Raw genomic sequence first — 21,031 nt, forward strand, 5'->3', positions numbered from 1 at the left:
GAGTCCAAAGGCTTTGGGCCATCCTCGACTGCCTTCCCAGGCCACAAGCAGGGAGCTGGATGGGAAATGGAGCTGCTGGGATTAGAACTGGCGTCCATTTGGGATTCCGGCGCGTTCAAGGCGAGGACTTTAGCTGCTAGGCAACGCTGCCGGGCCCACAATGTCCCCTTTTCAGAATGTTTGTGGTTATTCTTGTTCCTTTCATGAGAATTTCCACCAAAAGCACCTTTTGAATTTAATGGATTAAAATAAATGTCTAGTTAAATTTACTGAAAACTGATCCCTCAGAAACACCGATTGGAATATACTGTATCAGAAGCAGAGCCACCAGGACTCAAGTCAGAGCTCACACATGGGATGCAGGTTTTACAAGCTGTGACTCAATCCACTGCATGACATAGCTCCAGCAGTCAGTTATAAAGTTGCTCATGGGGCGCAGCGTAATAGCGTAATGGTTAAGGTCCTCGCCTTGCATGCGCCGGGATCCCATATGGTCACCGGTTCTAATCCTGGTGGCCCCGCTTCCCTTCCAGCTCCCAGACTGTGGCCTGGGAAAGCAGTCGAGGATGGCCCAAAGCCTTGGGACCCTGCACCCGCATGGGAGACCTGGAAGAGCTCCTGGCTCCTGGCTTCGGATTGGCTCAGCTCCAGCAGTTGTGGTCACTTGGGGAGTGAGCCATCAGACGGAAAATCTTCCTCTCTGTCTCTCCTCCTCTCTGTATATCTGCCTTTCCAATAAAAATAAATAAATCTTAAAAAAATATAAAGTTGCTTACAGCCACCTTCCTGTTGATGTGCTCGGGAAGGCAGCAGAAGATAGTCCAGATGAGGGACCCCCTGCCACCCCTGTAGCCACTGTGGCACACCAGGATGAAATTCTAGGCTCCTGGATGACCTGGCCTCGCCTGGACGATAGCAACCATCTGGGGAGTGGGCAGATGAATCTTTCTGTCTTTCTGACTCTCTTTCCATTTCTATTACTCTGCTTGCCAAATAAAAACCAAAGAAATACATCTTATGTAAAACTGCAGTTTCATATTTTCTATCATTTCTAGATTTGTAGATTGTTGCAAATGTGAAGCTAAATCCTGCCTATTTTATCTCTCTTGGTTGAAAGCCAAAGCCTCAATGAGATTTTAAGGCTGAAAATACTTCTCAATCTACATTTAAAGAGAACACTATATTATTGTGAAAAATATATTTTTCATTAGTTCCAAAATCTCACAAATTCCTTTTGGTTACTTTTTCATGCATTTCTAGTTTTAAAATCTGGCACACATTTTGCAGGTGTCTAACTGAAACTTCTTTAAAAAGGCTATAGATAGTCTTGAAGAAATAAAATGCTTTTAAAATTTAAGAGAATTATGTGGGTTGTCAAAAATTTTGGAAATTGTAATCTAATTGATTTTATCTTAACACAAATGATTCAAAATTTATTAAATCAGATTTTTAAGAAGTAAAACCAACTGTTGAGCTTTTTAGCAAATTTTTTATTTACTTGAAAATGTGCAGCAAATATGAAATAGTATTAAAATAAATTCCTGTATACACCTTGTTTATTCAGTTGTTTTCATTTATGCACTTGCTTTTACAGAATATACTTTCAGACTTAATGTTGAAGAAGGAGTTGGAATTCCCAAAATACCTGTTCATCCCATTGGATATAATGATGCAGAAATACTATTACGGTATAGTCTTCTACTTAGATATGAAATTAAGATATTTTAAACAAGATGATCTATTTCTGATTTTTAAAAATTAACATTATGTTGAAGATAAAGTAATTCTTGAAGTAGCAATGAAAGAACATATCAATTTAATTTTTTCAAAAGTAAGCATCCTCAGCAAAGTTTAATGAAGATAAATAATAAAGAGGGTATACATGACCAAGTGGAAAGCTCACTGAAGTATTCAGAGCCATTTTTTAAATTAATTTACTTAAGAAGCACAGAGACACAGAGAGTACTCCCATTCACTGGCTGACTCTCAAAGCCAGGGACTGAATTCAGGCCTCTCATAAAGCAGAAACTCTCAGGACTGGCATTAGCTGTAGCTAGGTTTCCAATCACAACCCTGTGATGGGACATAGCAGCTTTCACTGGCATCCAAACCACTAGGCTAAATGTCCTCACTAATACCATCTTTTTTCTCCATAGATTAGAGGTGAGTGTTTTTTAAATGGTTGGATTTTCTTAAATTCCTTAGATGTGCATTTATACTTGGCCTATAGTTTAAAAATATGGTAATGTTCAACAATTTACTAGATATGTGACTTTATACCAGTAACATAATCTTTTTTTTTTATCTTTATCTACAAGCTGAAGATAGTAACTGCCTCTCCCTGATAGGGTCACTTTGCTATCATATATGTAAAATGCATAGTACAGTAGCTGGAAGACAGTGTACAACACCTGCCTTTATTGTATTCTATAATTGATATTGCTATATTAAATCCCAACTTCAACTTTAGATTTTAAAGATTTATGGTGAGAACAAATTTCATGCATTTTATATATAGATTTAAGAGCATAAGGATACTTCCCACTCTACTCTCCCTGCCTCCCTCACTTCTACCCTTCCTCCTTGTGTCTGTTAGCACAACCTAATAATGCTTTCAAATGAGGACTACAATGGAATCAGCAGCTTCGGTGGAAATTAATTTTTTTCCCCTTAGAGTCATGAATTTCTTGCAGTTGGTGGCTCCCTGTGTAAGTCATTAGAATCAAGAGCAGAGGGCTTATTCTTAAAGGAGACAAAGAGACAGGCCTTCCATGCACTGGTACAGGGTCAGGGCTGGGCCAGGGAGAAGCCAGGAGCTAGAAGCCAAGAACTTCATCATCTCCTAAGCATTTGAACCATCTTCCACTGTTTTCCTAGGCACATTAACAGAGAGAGCTGGATTGTAATGGGGAACATCTGGGATTCAAACTGGCACCCATAAGGGATACTGAGTCACAGCCGATGGCTTTACTCACTACATCACAACATCAGCCCCAAAGTCTGGTTCGTGTCCATCTTCCTTTACTATTCTATTTTTTTTTTCTCTCCTTCGCAGTTATCAGTAGCATGTTGTATCTTATATTTATTTCATCTCAGTTAAGGCTGTGTCAGTAGAATGTAAGCCCCACAGCAATATATGGGGCTCAATGTCTCACTGATTAATCCTCTGCAATTGACAGCCTCACATATGTGCCCCAGTTTGTGTCCTAGATGCTCCACTTCCCATCCAACTCCCTACTTGAAAGAGAATGGGAAAAACAGCCCAGGACCCTGCAACCATGTGGAAGACACAGAAAAAGTTCTTGGCTTCAGATCATCAGCTCAGCTCTGGCAGTTGTGGCTATTTGTGGAATGAACCAATGGGTGGAAGATCTTTCTCTTGATTTCTTCTCTCTGTAATCTGCTTTTCCAATGGAAACAAATAAATCTTAAAAAATTAAAGTACCTTACTAAATGGCCAATAAGTATTTCTTAGATGTATGAATGAAATACTAGCCCCATGGTTTCCCCTTGCAAACTGTGATGCTCAGCCTTTTACTTTTCTCTTAACAGGTATTTGGGAGGAAATGCTCCACCAGATGAGAGCTGGAAGGGAGCTCTTAATGTGGGGTACAGAATTGGGCCTGGCTTTGCCAGGAGTGATTCTTTCAGGTAATGCCATGCTATTTTCATAGCCTGGAAAAGCTTTACATTTCCATGTAAAAATATCAAGATAACTGTTCAGGTATTTTTTGCTTATCTCTCTGTCTCATTTTCATCAGTGAGCAACTGATAATCTTATGAGAGTCTCACGATACTTAAAGTTTTGGATTCTTCCAATAGTAATATGAATATTAGTTTCATGGCGCCTCAAGATTTATTACATTTGAGTACCAATTTAACATCTGGAGTAACTATATTTTTCTTAGTTCAGTCTTTACGGAACTAGCGTCATAGGTTAAACATCCACCATAAGTGGATGTATGTAAATCCCGTATGATTGCTGGTCCGCCTCCCAGCTGCTCCACTGTGATGCAGCTCCCGGTTTATGACCCGGAAATTCAGCAGAGAAGGTGGCTCAAGTCCTTTGCTCTGCACCCATTTGGGAGACCCAGAACAAACTCCCGGTTTCTGGCTACATTTCAGCTTAACTCTGGCTGTGCAGCCATTTGGGGAGTGAAACAGTAGATGAGAGACCTTTCTGTCCTCTCTGAAACTCTGCTTTTCAAATAAAAATAAATTTTTAAGGAAGCTGAACATGGAAAAATGCTATATCTGGATTAGATTAGGTCAAAGGAAGAGGTGAAAAAGAATGAAGCCATCGTTTAATGATTGCTTCCTATGTGGATTAAATTAGATCAAATGAGTAAATCACATAGTTACCATGAATGAATTGTCATGATTATAATTATTTTGACTGAAATACTAAAGAACTGTTGTAGAGAAGAAGTGATCCACACTATGTTTATTGAGCTTTATCTGTCAGAAATAGAAGTTTGTAAGGCAAACAGAAAATACAACCTGGCAAGATCAGTTTGCACAGTGCTGTGACACAGCATGACCTGCTCACAACTTTAAGGAATAAACTACTTGAAATGCAGGAGCGGGAAATCAACACCAAATGATCTGGGAATATATAACTTTTTTAAATTAAAGTTATTAAATAATAATACTTTGTCACAATTTATCTTGACTAGAAGAACGTAAACTATCAAAGGGCTTTTCTATTTTTTTCTAGTTTCTGTAGTTGATTTTGACACAAACCAACATAAAAAATCCTGAAAACTAGCTCCTTATCTCTTATCCCACAGAGCTCTTGCTAATTCTTAGTCCATACTAGAGCATTTACCCCAACAAAACAGAAGCCAAATTTCAGGGTATTGCTGCCAGCAGTGGGAAATAACTTAACCTTCACAAAATCAAAAGAGAAACTATAAAGTTAGAGATTCTGAGCGTTTGTCTTTTGCTTCTGAGAGCCAAAAGAAGATGTGAAGAATGGCTGTATACTGTTTCAATCTGCTTCTGCAAGATGCATCCATTTTCCACTTCAGTGGGACTTCCAAAACTGATAAAGGATCATTTTTAATACACAAATATGCAATGATTTATTTAACTCATTAATATGGGATCAAGAAAGGTGTTAAAACTTGTTCAAAGGAAAATTTAACGATGATACCAAAAACAGCGGCTTATCAAGGCTGTCACAATGAGTATACTTAACAGTGGAAAAATTGTTTTCTTCCGTAACAGGGGAAGGAACTCCAATGAAGCTTAACTGGACAGATTTTGCATTTTAGTGGACTTTATTTGCATTACTGCTTTGTTTCTTCAAGTTAACTCCCTCTCTACATAACTATAAAATAAAGATCATGAAAGGCAGAGGTAAAAACACCTCATGAGGGAGCCATGGTCTTCTAAGATTTGCTAGGAGGCTTCCTTCACTTTAAATATTTAGGGAAGATTTACTATTCTTCAGGCACTGTTAAGGGTTGTGGAGAATTAGCAAGGAGTAAATCAGGCAGATGGAATCTAAGCCCTAGAGTTCTGTTTATTTGGACCATAATGAGTTCGAAGGGATAATAAGATAAGGTGAAGTTTACATGTATTTCTGGTTGCAAAAAGTACTAACCTTTGGAAAAACAGAAGAATTAAAGAATGTGGGTTTTAAAAAAAAATGTGGGTTTTTGTTTCGGTTTGGGTTTTTTGAGATTCTGAGCTAACAATGTATGTTTACTTTCATATTTAGATTAACAGTTCTTTCCTCATTTGCTGGATTATTCTTTAATTTTCTTCATTAATGACGTTATCAGCTAATTTGGGTTTCATCCTAATCAGATCTTGTCTTATATATTTAGCAACACATACTAAAAATGTTTCTGTTACTAATTTTGATTTCAGTTGCAAAAACAAATGCCTTAAAACAAGAAAACTTAATATGCACATTCACTAAGTTTTCTCTTGAAGATACTTTTAGTTGAATACTATTTCTCTATATAAATTCACCAACTTAATATTTTGGGGAGAAAGAGACCAAATTCTGCAGTTAGAGAAGTTTGGCTTGGCAGCTCACTGATGTGTGCAACAAATAACCACAAATGAGAACCAACAAGAGCCTCCCATTCCTAGCATATTAAAGACATTTCAGGTTTTTGTTTCTTTGTTAAAAAGCGGCTTACCATTTTCACATATTATTGTTCATTTGTAAGTGAGTGACATTTTTTTCCTTGTCTGACTGAGTTTGATCGTGTTTTTCTCTTGTTTCCTAAACTGATGAATTGTAATTCATTAATGACTATTTCAGTTTTACTTCAAATCAGAATAAACAATGAAGGTTCAGGAAATTTAATTATGAACATGTTCATTTTAGCAGGAGCTTCCAAAATTTTCATCTAAAAATGTAATTCGTTGTAATTTTTAAAGTCAACATCCTCACAGTTCTTTCACAAAGTACCTGCGGTTACTATTTCCATCATCTGACAAAAATTATCTGAACAGCAGAAATTACCATAAAGACAAACATCCAAATGATAGGCTAGAATGATCTCCTTTATTGTGTTATAGGCTGTCTTTCTTGTTTTGTAATAAAGGATTTACCCATAAGTACTTGAAAATTTTTAGAATGGATACCAAAGGTATTTTGAAAGATAATATTTTCAATTATTAGTATATATCAACAACACACTATCAGGAAGAAAAATGTAAACTGTTCACCTTATTTAAAAATTCTGCTTAAATTGTCTGCTTAAGTCTTAGTAAATTATCTTGATATGTGCAATTGCTTTACATGTGGTACAGCAGTGCTGACAATTGTTATATTTGTATGGTGAATACATGATAATTATTTGTCCTAGTGTACAATGTTCCAGTTTTTTTTTTCTAAGCACACATGTGTTGCACTGCTTTTTATGATCCAAGGGAGGTAACTTTTACAGTAACTTGTCCCTTGTCTATTGCTTACCATTTATTTATTTTTAATTGAAAGGCAGATTTTGGGCCCGGGGTCATGGCCTAGCGGGTAAAAGTCATCGCCTTGAACACACCACTGAGATCCCATATGGGCACTGGTTCTAATCCCGGCAGCTCCACTTCCCATCCAGCTCCCTACTTGTGGCCTGGGAAAGCAGTCGAGGATGGCCCAAAGCCCTGGGACCCAGTACCCGCGTGGGAGACCCAGAAGAGCTCCTGGCTTCGGATTGGCGCAGCACCGGCCATTGCGCTCACTTGGGGAGTGAATCATCGGATGGAAGATCTTCCTCTCTGTCTCTCCTCCTCCCTGTGTATTTGACTTGGCAATAAAAATAAAATAATCTTAAAAAAAGAAAAACAGATTTTTTCAGAGGAGAGAGAGACAGAGAGAGAGAGAAGGATCTTCCATCTGCTGGTTCACTGCCCAAATGGCTGCTATGGACAGAGTTGAGGTAATCAGAAGCCTCAGCTTCCTCCAGGTCGGCCATGTGGGTGCAGAGTCTCAAGGACTTGAGGCATTCTCCTCTGCTTTCCCAGGACATAATAAGAGAACTGCATCAGAAGTGGAGCACCTGGGACACGAATAGGTGAAAGATTGGCCTGCTATGCGGCCTTGACAGCCTTATTTTGTTTTTCACAATAAGATTGTTTTTCACAATAAAATGTTAAAATGTAGACATATCACCCTATCCAAAGTAATGTGTTCCTATTGAAATTCTAGGAAGGTTAGAATGCATGTTCATAACATCAATAAAATTACAAGAATTTACAATGTAATTGGAACCATCACAGGATCCGTGGAACCTGGTGAGTCACTGGACTTGTGTTTTTTTTTTACATTTGGTTTCTGCAAAAATTAAATAGTAACAAAAGATGAGCTTCAGTCATGACAATTGATTTTGGCTGGATTGAAATTACAAAATTTGGGGGGGAGAAGTATAAAACTCTGAAGGAAGGTTTTACTTTATATTGTTGAATGTTTTCTGTGTGGAGGAAATGGAAGCAGGAGGAAGTTTAACTTTAAAACATGAATTATACTTACTATGCATTTTAATTTGTTGCTTTTTGAACACATTATTTTCCAGATAGGTATGTCATTCTGGGAGGTCACCGGGACTCCTGGGTGTTTGGAGGTATTGACCCAACCAGTGGAACTGCTGTTTTGCAAGAAATTGCCCAGAGTTTTGGAAAACTGATAACTAAAGGTGAATAACATGTCTATGGTTAGGTGATGGCAACAATGACTGGCCTAGTTTTCCTTTATATTTAGGCAGGTGTATCTAACCACGTATATTTATAATTACTTCAGGTTGGAAACCTAGAAGAACTATCATTTTTGCTAGCTGGGATGCAGAAGAGTTTGGACTTCTGGGTTCCACAGAATGGGCTGAGGTAGGTCAGACAGAAAAGGTGCCTGTTCTCATTTATTATTATTTTTTAAAAGATTTATGTATTTTTATTGAAAATGCAGGTCAGATTTATGGAGAAAAGGAGAGGCAGAGAGAATGATCTTCCATATGCTGCTTCACTCCCCAAATGGTTGTAATGGCCAGAACTGAACCAATTCAAAACTAGGAGCCAGAAGCTTTTTCTGGGTCTCCCACATGGGTGCAGGATCTCAGGGCTTTGGGCCATCCTTTACTGCTTTCCCAGACCACAAGCAGGGAGCTGGATGGGAAATGGAACAGCGTAGGCATGAACTGGCACCCAGAGGGATCCCGACACTTGATATGGAGGATTAGCCAGTCGAGCCATTATACCAGCATGTCATCTCTCCCAACCCCCAAACTTCCATTCTCAAATTGATCAGCAGGAGAAAGATCTATATATCCTGTAATAATAACAAAAAAATTTCATGATCTAAAAGAATCATAATTTGGTGAATGATTCAAAATATGCAAGAAACACAGTTTTATCTTCCAGGAAAATTCAGTAAAATTTAATTTTACATCCAGTTTGGTAAAAGAATTTCCCATTGCTAGATCACAAATATGTATTCATTCCTATTAAGATATGTTAGTTTCTATGTGTATTTTATTAAAACTAAGTAGAATCAATAAATTCAGAAAACATCCCAAAGTAGGAGTCTGGGTTTTTTGTTTGTGTGTTAATCAATGAACTGATCCAGTAACTTGTACAGATCCTTGGAGTTTATCTTCACATTTCTAAGTTTTCCTTGGAGTTCTTTCAGCTGAAAAGTCCTTGCAGCATAAGAGAGTATATTAAGGTAACAATACTTTGACTATGGCTTAACATTTACAGACTCTGCATAATATTAGAGCCATTGGGCATGTTCTGCTATTCACAACAGAAGTGTGCCTGAGTGGTAAATGTAAGATGATGACTTCATAAGTTGAATTACTTTAATAAATTGACCTTCCTTTTTAATTTCAGAGGTATTTTCCTTCCTTTTCAACCATATTTTTTTTTCATTTGTCACTGCTTCTTGGTTTTCTATCTCCTATTCTATCCTATCCTTCCTTTCTTTCCTTAACTTTGTATTTAGTAATCTTCAAGTTCTTAAAGGTATAAGGTAAGCTCATACATCTTTACAAAGATAGTTACACTGTGTAAGTACTTACTTTCCTACCACTATCTACTGTTTATCAGTTGTGAGTTTATAAGGGCGCATGTTTCACTGTCATTACATTCTTTTTTAAAATGTGTCGCTCCAGTATAATTTCCTCCAATATAACTTTAAAAGTAATATAAATCAAGTAAATGCAGGTATAGACTCATGCACACACTTACTTGTCTGATACAATTTATACTGTGTTGGTTCCATTTACATTGCAAATTTTTACTCTGTAATTTTTGTCATGACTATGATTTTTTTTAAGATTTATTTTTATTGGAAAGGCAGATATACAGTGAGGAGAGATAGAGAGAAAGATCTTCCGTCCGATGATTCACTCCCTAAGCGGTGGCAATGGCTAGAGCTGAGCCACTCCAAAGCCAGGAACCAGGCACTTCTTCCGGGTCTCCCACATGGGTGCAGGGTCTCAAGGCTTTGGGCTGTCCTCAAGGAGAGGACTTTTAACCGCTGTGCTATCATGTCAGGCCCATGATTATGAATTTTGGAAGTAGCACACTAATTTAGATTAATCAAACTTTATTCATCAACGTAATCTGCTTTTGTAAATGTTTCTTGTGACACACACATATACACATGTCTGTTTTTTTAATAATTTTAGCAGATTAAAATGAACATTTAAAAATCCTAAAGTAATAAATATGTATTTTGTTATTTTATATACAAATAGGTTAAAAAGCTATTTCAATACTCTTCCAGTTTTCTAGGAGATTCTTGGTCATGTTTAGCAGCAAACGTACCTACTTTTAGTACCTATGAAGGAATCTTCTTTATGTCCATTATAAATCTAATATAATGGAAATTATGATCCTCCAGTTATAATGGAGGCATCTCTCATCTCTCTTATGCAGGCAAGTGTAAAGAGATGACACTTCTTTTGTGTGCCATGATCTAACACAGCTTTAACTGTGATGACTGTAACATGTTCATAAGGTAACTAGCTCTAGAGAGGTGAAGGGCCCTATGAAAATGTTCCCATTGGTGCGACTACTTCAGTCTTTCTGAATCTGTGCATCAGTGTGTGTGTGTGTGTGTGTGTGTGTGTGTGTGTGTGCATGAGAGAGAGGGAGGGAGAAAAAGAGAGTCTTATCTCATTTTTGTCTTAATCTGTACCTCCTTTGTTCCCTCTAATTTTTCTCTGTACACTAAGCCTTTTAATATTTGTTCAGTTCTCCACTTTACAAATAAACATATATAAGTGGAAGCTTTCTATGTATCACTTTTAAAATGATCACTTTACTTAAATATCCATTCTTACTGGATCTCAAACTGCAGTGCACAGAAACATCGACGACCTTGATCCTCTGTCAGAAAACAGAATTCCAAGTACTATGCACAGTTCTGATTCAGTTGTCTGGATGTCAGAATCTGGGAACCTCAAATCTGCATATTCCGATGGAGGAAATCAAGGAGCCATATTTTGAAAATACTTCTGCTTTGAGATTGTCTACAATTGCTATAAACTGTAGCCACTCTTTCCTAATAGTCTGTCTTGCTTTAATTGCATTAATGCCAGTAAACAAATTTGCAACATTTGTTTTTCAGAAATTATGGTCACAAGTAGGTATTGACTCATTTATTTTCTGTTTTCTTCACAAATTTATGTTCCTTATGCTTTACAATTACAAGTGCTGTGAGTGAAGTAACATTTTTGCTTCAACTGTAGGAAAATGTAAAAATACTCCAGGAGAGAAGTGTTGCGTATATCAACTCAGATTCATCTATAGAAGGTAACTCTCATTTCAATTTAAAGTAAAATTACAAAAAAGTATTTTTTGAGTGGACATTTGGTATATTGATTAAGACACCATATGGGACACCTGCATACCATATCAGAGTGTCTGGATTTGAGTCCTACATCCATTCTTGATTTCAACTTCATGCTAATGCACACCCTACATATAGACAGGTGATGGCTCAACTGGTTGTATTGATCACTCAAGCGGGCCACCCAGATTGAGTTCCTGGCCTTGGCCTGGCCTGGCCGAGTTCCACTGTTGTAGGCATTTGAGGAGTGAACCACAGAGAACAGATCTCTCTCTCTCTCTGTTTCCTGTCTGTGTTTGCACTATCTTCCAAATAAACAAAATAAATTCTAAAAGCTCCAAGAATTTTTATGTCATGTGTCTGTAAGTTATTAATATGTTACATTTTATTGTTATATGTATACAGGACACATCTGAAAACTTAAATTGAATAACTACACAACTTCTGGTAACTTTGAGATAAGTATGTCACTGAAATAGTCATAGAGCTAAAAACTTGAGACTTGATGGATTGATGTTCTTTCAACCTATAAGTTATAAACCATTATCTCAGATATCCTCATTTTTTGAGATTTCTCAGTAATAAGTTCATGTTACGTTTTTAAAAAGATATCTGTGCTTCTTTTATAAAGATTTACTTATTCCTATTGGAAAGGCAGATTTACAGAGCAGAGGAGAAAAAAGAGAAAAATCTTCCATCTGCTGGTTTACTCTCCCAAGGTGGCCACAACAGCTAGAGCTGAGCTGATCCACAGCCAAGAGCCAGGAGTTTCTTTGGGGTCTCCAACATGGATGCAGGGCCCCTCGGCTTTGAGCCATCCTCTACTACATTCCCAGGCCACAAGCAGGGAGCTGGATGGGAAGTGGAGCAACTGGGATATGAACTGATGCCCATATGGGACCCCGGCCTGTGTAACACAAAGATTTAGCCACTGAGCCATCACACAGGGCCCTCATTTTATATTTTATCATAGAGAAAATAACCAATCAATGTGACTCATAACCAAGCCCTGAGCTCATGATCCTAGTAATTTCTTTGGTATATTTATTATTGATCTGTCTTGAATTAATACTTAAAACTCTGGCATTAAGCATATCTTTTCCATAGGGATGGTAAAGAAATTTTGCTGCGATATTTCAGAATTATTACACTGCTTCACAGAATGTTTTCCACAGATATTTTTTTATTTGGATGACTTTGAAATAAACACAAAACTACGCTTTTTTTTGGTAACTGACATATTTTTGTCTCTAGTTTCATTGCATTATTATTTATAATTAATATCAGAGAATTTTCACTAGTTACTAACATGTTCTTGTGCAGCATCCTGACATGTACTATTGAATTAAATGAAAGACTAAGGAAGGACCGTGGCAGTCTTGCTTCTTTTTTTGCCAAGGTGTACGTAAGAGCTTCTCCGCTCAGGGTGACCACATGATCACCATGGGTGCTGTTGCTTTGGCAACAGGAATCCACTTGGGCTGTCTCTATCCAAAATGTGTGCTATAGTCTTTCTAGCAACTGAAGAACTATTCCTATCCTGTTTGATTCTACAAGAATGGTGGCATTAAATTTAAGACAATTAGATCTTGTTGAAAATTGGAACATAAAGTTAGAATTAAATGCAGTTAGAATTACACCTAGATGTGTGTAGTAATACTCATTATATTTTATTTATTTTCAGGCAATTATACTCTCAGAGTTGACTGTACACCCCTTCTTTACCAATTGGTGTATAAACTGACAAAAGAGGTATATAAAGAAACCTACCCTAATAGGTTTTTTGATGTATGGATTAATGAGTAACTCTTTCCCATTTATTTTTAAACTGATGATGGAATATAACTGTGTAACAAACAGAAACAAACCTTTAGACAATATTATGTGACATAATTATCAATGGCATCAATCTCACCATTCTAACATTAGTTGTTACTAATAATTGTATGGTAGCTGTGATATATAGGGCACATAATGCTAATCTCACGGACATATTTTGATGTTACAGAAAGAACGCTAAGCAAAATAGCAAAGCCTTGAGTTCATAAATTGCTTTGGATACTCACTCATTCAACTCAACAGATATTCATTGAGTGGCTATTATGTGCCAGGCCTGTAAAGTGAATTCTAGCAGCAACAGTGGTGAAAACACAGGGTCACTGAATGTAGCAATCTAGATGGGCATGTGGAACTACAGCTCACTAGAATGCTTCATACTATATGGAGTTATATTTAACAGACACGGAATACAGAATCAAAAATCCCAGAATATGCAGGGGAAGTTGTGAAGCACAAGAGAATACTTTTTAAAAACATTAATACTTGAACAACTAAAAGGATGTAGAAGCTAGGAAAGTGCACTCTAAGTAAAATCAAAAAAACAAATAACATATTTTCTAAACTGAAGGTAACTCAGATAACCTAACAAAGATGTGGAAAAGAATCTAAGAAAAAAGACATAACAAAGAGACCAGGGAGTTTAGAAACCTAATGATAGCGAAATTAGGGGAAAAAAAAAACACCTTGATCTGAAAAGTAGTGAAACAGATAGATAGAATATATCCTCCATCTACTAGTTCAATATTCAAATGGTTGTTACAGCCAGGTCTGGGTCCAGCTGGGTCACCCATGCGTAGCAGGAGCTCATGTATTTGGGCCAACTTCTGCTGCCTTTCCAGGAGCCTTAGCAAGAAGCTCAGTCAGAAGCTGCACCTTATGCTTTAAGACTGGTAAGAGCCAGCATTATCCATAAGCATAACAACTTTGTGCATATGATTAGATGGGATGAAACTGAAGCAGGGCAATACTGAGAAACACGTGCTAATACCTAACACCTTTGTTAGAGTCAGGTCTGAGATCTGATTGCCATTTTCTCAGAAAGGCCTTCTCTGAGGACACTTCTGCCTCCCATTCCTATCTGCATCTCTTTGTAACGTTTTCTTCTGCTTCAAATTGGCTTATCATATTTTGTTTTCCATGTTTATTTGTCTGGTGTATACCTATCTGATTAGATTGTGCTATGAGAGCCAAGAGGATGGAACTATATCAATTTCTCCATATCTAAATAGTTTTCAGCACTACTGGAATCTGCAGATTTTTTTTTAAGAATAGGAGGGAAAAAATGTATGAATAACTCTGTATACAAGCCAGAAAAAATCTCAGAAGATATTTTGCTTGATTAAAATAGGCACCAGTATTCTCATCTGCGCAGGAAAGAAAGCTAGGTTTTAGAGGAGGAAACAATGCACTAAGTTATCTCAAAGTTCCACAAGCGGATTGCCCTGGGTTTGTTCATGAACCTAGAGCTTCGGAAACCCAACAACATCAAGACAAACAAGCCTGCTAAGAAATGGACAAAGGAAATGAGCAGGCATTTTTCAAAAGAACAAATTAAAATGGCTAACAGGCTCCCTAGCTCTTTAAGATATACAAATAAAAATCACAATGAGGTTCCCCTAGCTTCAGTGAGAACAGCTTACATTCAGAAATCAGCTAACACCACCTGCTGGTGTGGCTGTGGGGAAGAGAGGCACCCTACTCCACTACTGGCAAAAGTGTAAGTTAGTACAACCACTATGGGAGCCAGTGTGAAGACTGCTCAGAAGAGTGAAAAATGATCTATCACATGAGTCAGCTATTCCACTTCTGGGTGTATATATCCAAAGGAAGTGAGATCTGAATACAAAAAGCAGCCTGCACCCCTTTAATTATAGCAGCACAATCCACAACAATGAAGACATGGAAACAACTCAGGTGCCCTTCAGAAGAGGAATGGATAAAGAAATTGTGAAATACTAGTTGGGTATTACAAAGAATGAAATTCTAGCATTTACAACAAAATGGTCCCAACTAGAAAGCATTGCACTCGGTAAAATAAGACAGTACCAAAAGGACAAATAATTAAAGAGAACATATTTCTCTTTAATATAAGGCATGCAAACCTTCATGCAAAACACAAATAGGTATATAAATGAACAAGTATATACATATATTCTCATAGATGAACTATGTAATGGAGACTAGCATACCAGGAAGTGAAGATACATTGTGTCATGCATCTGTACCCCCAAATAAACGGAAGACTCCCAGTGTAACATTAAATATACCTCAATAATATTATCTTTGATTTTCTACCTTTGCCTATACCTACAATGCCATCATGAACTGAAATTGCAGAATGCTAAACTTGTAACTGTTACTAAAGGACTATACTATTCTAAAAATATTTGGGATCAAGGTGGGAGAGAAAAGCGAGGAAGGAGAAAGGGGAGGGAAAGGGAGAAATCTCTATACCCACAAAGCTGTTTTATGAAAAATAGTAATTTTAACAATTTAGTTTGTTTCCACACTTGATTTTCAGTATCAATTTGTCTTTCCAGATTTCCAGCCCAGATGAAGGTTTTGAGAGTAAATCTCTTTATGAAAGCTGGTTGGAAAAAGACCCTTCACCTGAAAATAAAGATTTCCCCAGGTAAATTGCTTAGATGCATCTTTCAAAAATATATGTACATATTTACATTTGAAGGCAGAGTTAGAGATTTTGCACCTGCTGTTTCAACCCCAAGATGGACACAATGATTGGACTGTTTGTTTGAGTCACCTGGATGGCTGACAGGGGCCCACACGAGTGAAGAGGCTCAAGCACTTAATCCATCTCCCACTGCTTTCCAAGGTGCACTGGAAAGTGGAGCAGCCACAACTGTAATCATGGCCCCGTATGGGAGGCTGTATCTTCATGGTTGTCCCTTCTATAAAGTATGACACAGAATGCTGGGTAACATGGGAGAAAGCATTATCACTGGGCTTACTTGTTTTATGACACTACCCAACTCTGTATGCAAATTTGTAAGTTATATGCAGATTTGTCTGTTTTTCACAGCAATTTTCCAGTATATAATAAGAAAGCGTATTGAGGGCACTTAAACTTTTTTTCTAATTCCTATAAATATACTATATAATTCCTTGCTATTCTTGGCACACAATTATGGTTCATCTATATACTTTGTATTATTTATTTATTTGTGCATGTGTGTGTCCATAAATATTATTTATATTCTACTAGAATCAATAAGCTGGGATCTGGAAGTGATTTTGAAGCTTATTTTCAGAGACTAGGAATTGCTTCAGGCAGAGCTCGTTACACAAAGAATAAGGTAAATTATTTTTATCATTTTGCCTATGTAGCTATTCATTATTTCTTCAGTAAGGCATAATTAAACAGCTTGACATCAGGCACCAGGTAGACATGTGGTCTGCAAAAAGTTACCAGGAATAGAGATAAATGCATGTCCCTTTAGAGATGGATTAGGGATAACTTGAATTACTCTGGGACTTTTTCGCAATGGTCGGTCAACTGACAGTTCATAGAGCAGAGCAAGATACTTAGCTAGTTACCAATACGTAGGTAGCTGATATTCTCTCTCTGACACAAGATTTATTGAAAAAAATTTCAATCTCTAGTTTAGTCTTACAGTCTTATGTGATTTTTCTGAGGCAAAATGACATTGGAGGACATATTTTAGTTAAGGAAAAGCAAGTTTCTTTTGATGTTTAGCTTGTTCATTTGCTTCATTCTGATGACATCAAATACATGGAGATAGCCAATATATACCATGTTTGTTTATGATCAAATTGTGTCATATACCAATTAGGGGACTACATTAGTAGATATAGATTTCTCACAGATTTAAACCCATTTATTCATTAAATTTAAGGTATATTAGAGAGTTGGTTTCCTGGCATAGTGGGTAAAGCTGTTACCTGCAATGCTGGCATCTCATTGATATCTCCTTTTTTTTTTTTTTTTTCCTAGCTGCTTCACTTTCCATACAACTCCCTGCTAATCTGCCTGGGGAATTCAACAGAGGGTGGTTCAAGTGTTTGGGCCCTTGCTATACCTATGGGACACACAGATAATGCTCCTGTGTCCTGGCTTCTGTCTGGCTCAGCCCTGGTCATTACTGGCATTTGAGGAGTAAGCCAGTGGCTAGAAAAATTTTTTTTCTTTTCTCCTTTGTAATGGATTTTCATATATATATATATATATATATATACACACGTATATATATACACATATATATTTAAATATATAAATAAAATGAAAATTAGGGATAGGGAGATCTAGGAACCCAAGAGCACTAATGTAGGACACATCTCTTTGATAATGTGTATAAAGGCAGACCTGAATTGTGTAATAAATGTAAAATGAAATTGGGTAATGCAATCTTTGGGAAGGGAAGGAAGATACATAAATAGGTCATTCTTCAGTTCCATAAAAACATAGCTGCCTGAAACCTTTCATTCTCAATTGATAATTTTGAATCTTGTTGATGTATAATTTGAGACTGTAGTCCTTAATTTTAGTAGCCAGATATAAAATCAGGAAAAATTTCAACATCAAATATTTGAATGAAGGTTATATAAATTATAAAATGGATAACAGTAAATTTTTAAATCAGTGAATATTTTATTATAGCATTTTAGTTATTCAAATTTTTATATTTTATACTTCATTATTGTAAAGCCCAGGTAAAATGTGATTCTAGATGTTTCTCTCTTAAAAAAAAATTGTTTTACTTTTATTGGAAGGGCAGATTTATAGAGAGAAAAAAAGAGAGAGAGATCTTCCATCTGCTGGTTGACTCCCCAAGGGCTGCAATGGGTGGATCTGAGCTGATTAATTGCTGGGAGTGGGGAACTGCTTCTTGGTTTCCCATATAGGTACGGGGTCCCAAGGCTTTGAGCCATTCTCCACTGCTTTCCCAGGCCATAAGTAGGGAGCTGGATGGGAAGTGGAGCAGCCAGACATGAACCAGCACCCTTCTGTGATGCCAGCAGTTGCAGTTAAAGGATTAGCTAGTTGAGCCATTGCAATGGCCCCTCTATATACTTTCATAGTCATTTTTAAAATCATAATATTCTGTAACTTGAATCTTTAGTGCTTTCTTATACTTGTACTCCTCATTTTTCTTTTTTAGAAAACAGATAAGTACAGCAGCTACCCAGTATACCATACAGTATATGAAACATTTGAATTGGTAGAGAATTTTTATGATCCCACTTTTAAAAAACAGCTTTCTGTGGCTCAGTTACGGGGATCACTGGTTTATGAGCTTGCAGACTCTACAATCATTCCTTTCAATATTCAAGACTATGCAAAAGCCCTGAAAAACTATGCAACAAGTATCTATAATTTATCCAAGAAACACGACCAACAATTGAAAGACTATGGAGTATCATTTGGTAAGAAATGATTGAGGAGATATTTTATAATCTTTAAGGTAGAGCTTTAAGATATCTTCTACTATGAGCAATACATGTGTACTTCATCCTTTATCTTTGCCAAACTTACTCATTCTGATCTTCTAAAAAAAAGCTTGAAACATAGACCTATTAAAAAATCTTATTTAATCTGATTTATGTAGGATAGACTCAATATGACTGAGTCTGTAGTGATATAAACAGTGGCTTGGTATATATATATTTCCTCCATTATTACCTTTAAGATATTTTTACTGTTAAAGAAATGATATTGGGAAAAAGGAACAACTATTGCAGAAAGATTGAAAAGCAGAGAAAATCACCAAGCTTCACTAAATATACATGTTGCTTTTTATTTTATAGTTGAACATAAATTTTAGTGTTTTTCTGTAAGAAAGATTTTTAACAAAAACATAAGTATCCTTCCCTATCATAGTTGACCAGCTACTAGATGCCATTCTACATGGCATATCACTTGGTGAAGCAGGAGTGAAATATATTATATATTTGATGGTGAATCAGGAAGCAGTTTACCTACTTTTAGAGTTGGCTCTGCTTTGTTTGTGGGAAAGTTACCTAATCTCCCTGTGTGTCAGTTTTAAATATCTATCTAATGTATTTCAAAGATTATTGTTGAGATCCAATTAGGTGATATATGGAAGCACTGGTTACTAATACATAGCGTTCAATAAATGTGTGTATTATTGGTTTTTGTAACATTTCTGTTTTCTGGTGATTCATATTGACAATATTTGCAACAAGTATCAAGTATGTGGTATTTTGTAGTGTCTACTGTGTACTACACTTTATTATTTGAAAAATGTTAGTATATATGAAACATAGTCATGTCCTCAAAGAGCTCAAACTCTTACGGAGGGAAGGAAACAAAATGTAGATGACAGGGTCTGGCACCACAGGATAGTAATAAAGCCTCTGCCTGCAATTCAAGCTATGGCTACACCATTTCTGATTCAGCTTTTGCTAATGTGCCTGGGAAAACAATGTAACATGGCCAAAATTCCATTCACCCATGTGAAAGTCTCGGAAGAAACTCCTGACTTCACACAGTGAACCAGTGGATAGCACATGTCCCCCTGAACTCTCTCTCCCTCTTTCAAATAAATGAATGAATGAATGAATGAATGTTGTAGTATCTGAATCTTGGCTACTCTGCTTTGATCCAGCTTCCTGACAATGCGGCCTGGGAAGTAGATGAAGTACTGGGTCTCTGCCACCCATTTGGAAACAACATTGGAGTTCTGGGTTCTTTGCTACCTATTACTCCTTCAAGTAAATAAGATATTTATTTGAAAAACTGCAGAGGACAAGTTATAGAGCACACAGAGAGTAACATAAGAGCACAGTGAATAGGTAGGCAGTGGTTAGATGTGAGTTCTTCTAATTACATAAGGATTAGCAACATTTATGATGTTATGGAAAATAACAGGTACCATGATCTAGTAATTAAATGTAGCTTAAAAAATGTAGTACAGTGTGTTTATATTAGTGTAATTGGTGTATCTCTCTGATGATGGAGTAAATGATGAGAGTTGAACGTGTAGAAATAAGCATAGCCTGCAGCAAAGTGGACATTCATATTTCTGTGAAAGTGCAGCATCTGGCTGATTTTCTAAATCCTTATTGCTTTTATAAATTGTTTCTTATCAGTTTTCATCAAGTCGGCTAAGAACCCAAAGCTATACAGTAATAGTGGCTGAATTTTCTTGTCACTAAAGTTAGTTGCTTTATTTGCTTACTTTCTTAAGGTCCTTGTATGGTCTATTAATAGCCTTCTTCAACATGTTGTTCAAATCATGTCACTATACATGAGAGTCAATATCATCGCATCTTTATAGCTTAACAAAAATCAATATTTCTTTTTTGTAATATGCCCTTTGCCTTCATAATCAAAAAATCTTCATATATTGTATGGCAAAATCAATTCCTTGATTTATTTTATGTAATCGAAAAGCACAATGACAGAGATCTTGCACCTACTACTTCACTCCCCAAATGTGTACTGTCGAGTCCTACTATCACACTTGTGGACTGTCTGTTGTGTACCATTCCTTGTTATTTGAGCTCAGCTAGGTAGGGCTGAAGTCAGGAGCCTTGGACTCATGTGCATCTCTTGCAGAGCAGCATGGGTCCATCAGCTGCTCCCTTCCTAGATGAATCAATAGGGAGCTGTATCAAAAACAGGGCAGTGGGGACTGGAACAGGCGCTCATATGTTGTGGGTTCCAGATGTTAACCCACTGCACAACACCATCTCAGATAATGTTTAAGTGAAGAATTAAGAGATGATGAATAAATGGATGAATATATTATCTACTTCTCTTTGTCTCCAGTTCTTTACCTCCAACTAACCCATTCACTGTACTGTTTTATGTCTTTACTGCTCTTTTGTGTCACTAAATCCTAGAGACAAGATTCGGTTTTATCTGTCTTGAATTCCACACTGCAT

At 36.8% G+C, this 21,031-nt stretch overlaps 1 protein-coding gene across 1 annotated transcript in view; it reads left to right on the top strand.

Annotated features, from left to right (window-relative positions):
* Positions 1–21,031, top strand: part of NAALAD2 (N-acetylated alpha-linked acidic dipeptidase 2) — a 38,687-nt gene that overhangs the window by 13,359 nt on the left and 4,297 nt on the right. Inside the window, exons 8-17 of the mRNA XM_058663719.1 lie at positions 1,595–1,688; positions 3,553–3,651; positions 7,667–7,752; positions 8,031–8,150; positions 8,255–8,337; positions 11,205–11,268; positions 12,990–13,057; positions 15,685–15,776; positions 16,368–16,458; positions 18,283–18,547. Of these exons, the coding sequence (XP_058519702.1) occupies positions 1,595–1,688; positions 3,553–3,651; positions 7,667–7,752; positions 8,031–8,150; positions 8,255–8,337; positions 11,205–11,268; positions 12,990–13,057; positions 15,685–15,776; positions 16,368–16,458; positions 18,283–18,547 (1,062 nt within the window). The remainder of the gene's footprint in view (positions 1–1,594; positions 1,689–3,552; positions 3,652–7,666; positions 7,753–8,030; positions 8,151–8,254; positions 8,338–11,204; positions 11,269–12,989; positions 13,058–15,684; positions 15,777–16,367; positions 16,459–18,282; positions 18,548–21,031) is intronic.

This window comes from Ochotona princeps, chromosome 4 (assembly GCF_030435755.1).
Source record: "Ochotona princeps isolate mOchPri1 chromosome 4, mOchPri1.hap1, whole genome shotgun sequence".
Lineage (NCBI taxonomy): Eukaryota > Metazoa > Chordata > Mammalia > Lagomorpha > Ochotonidae > Ochotona > Ochotona princeps.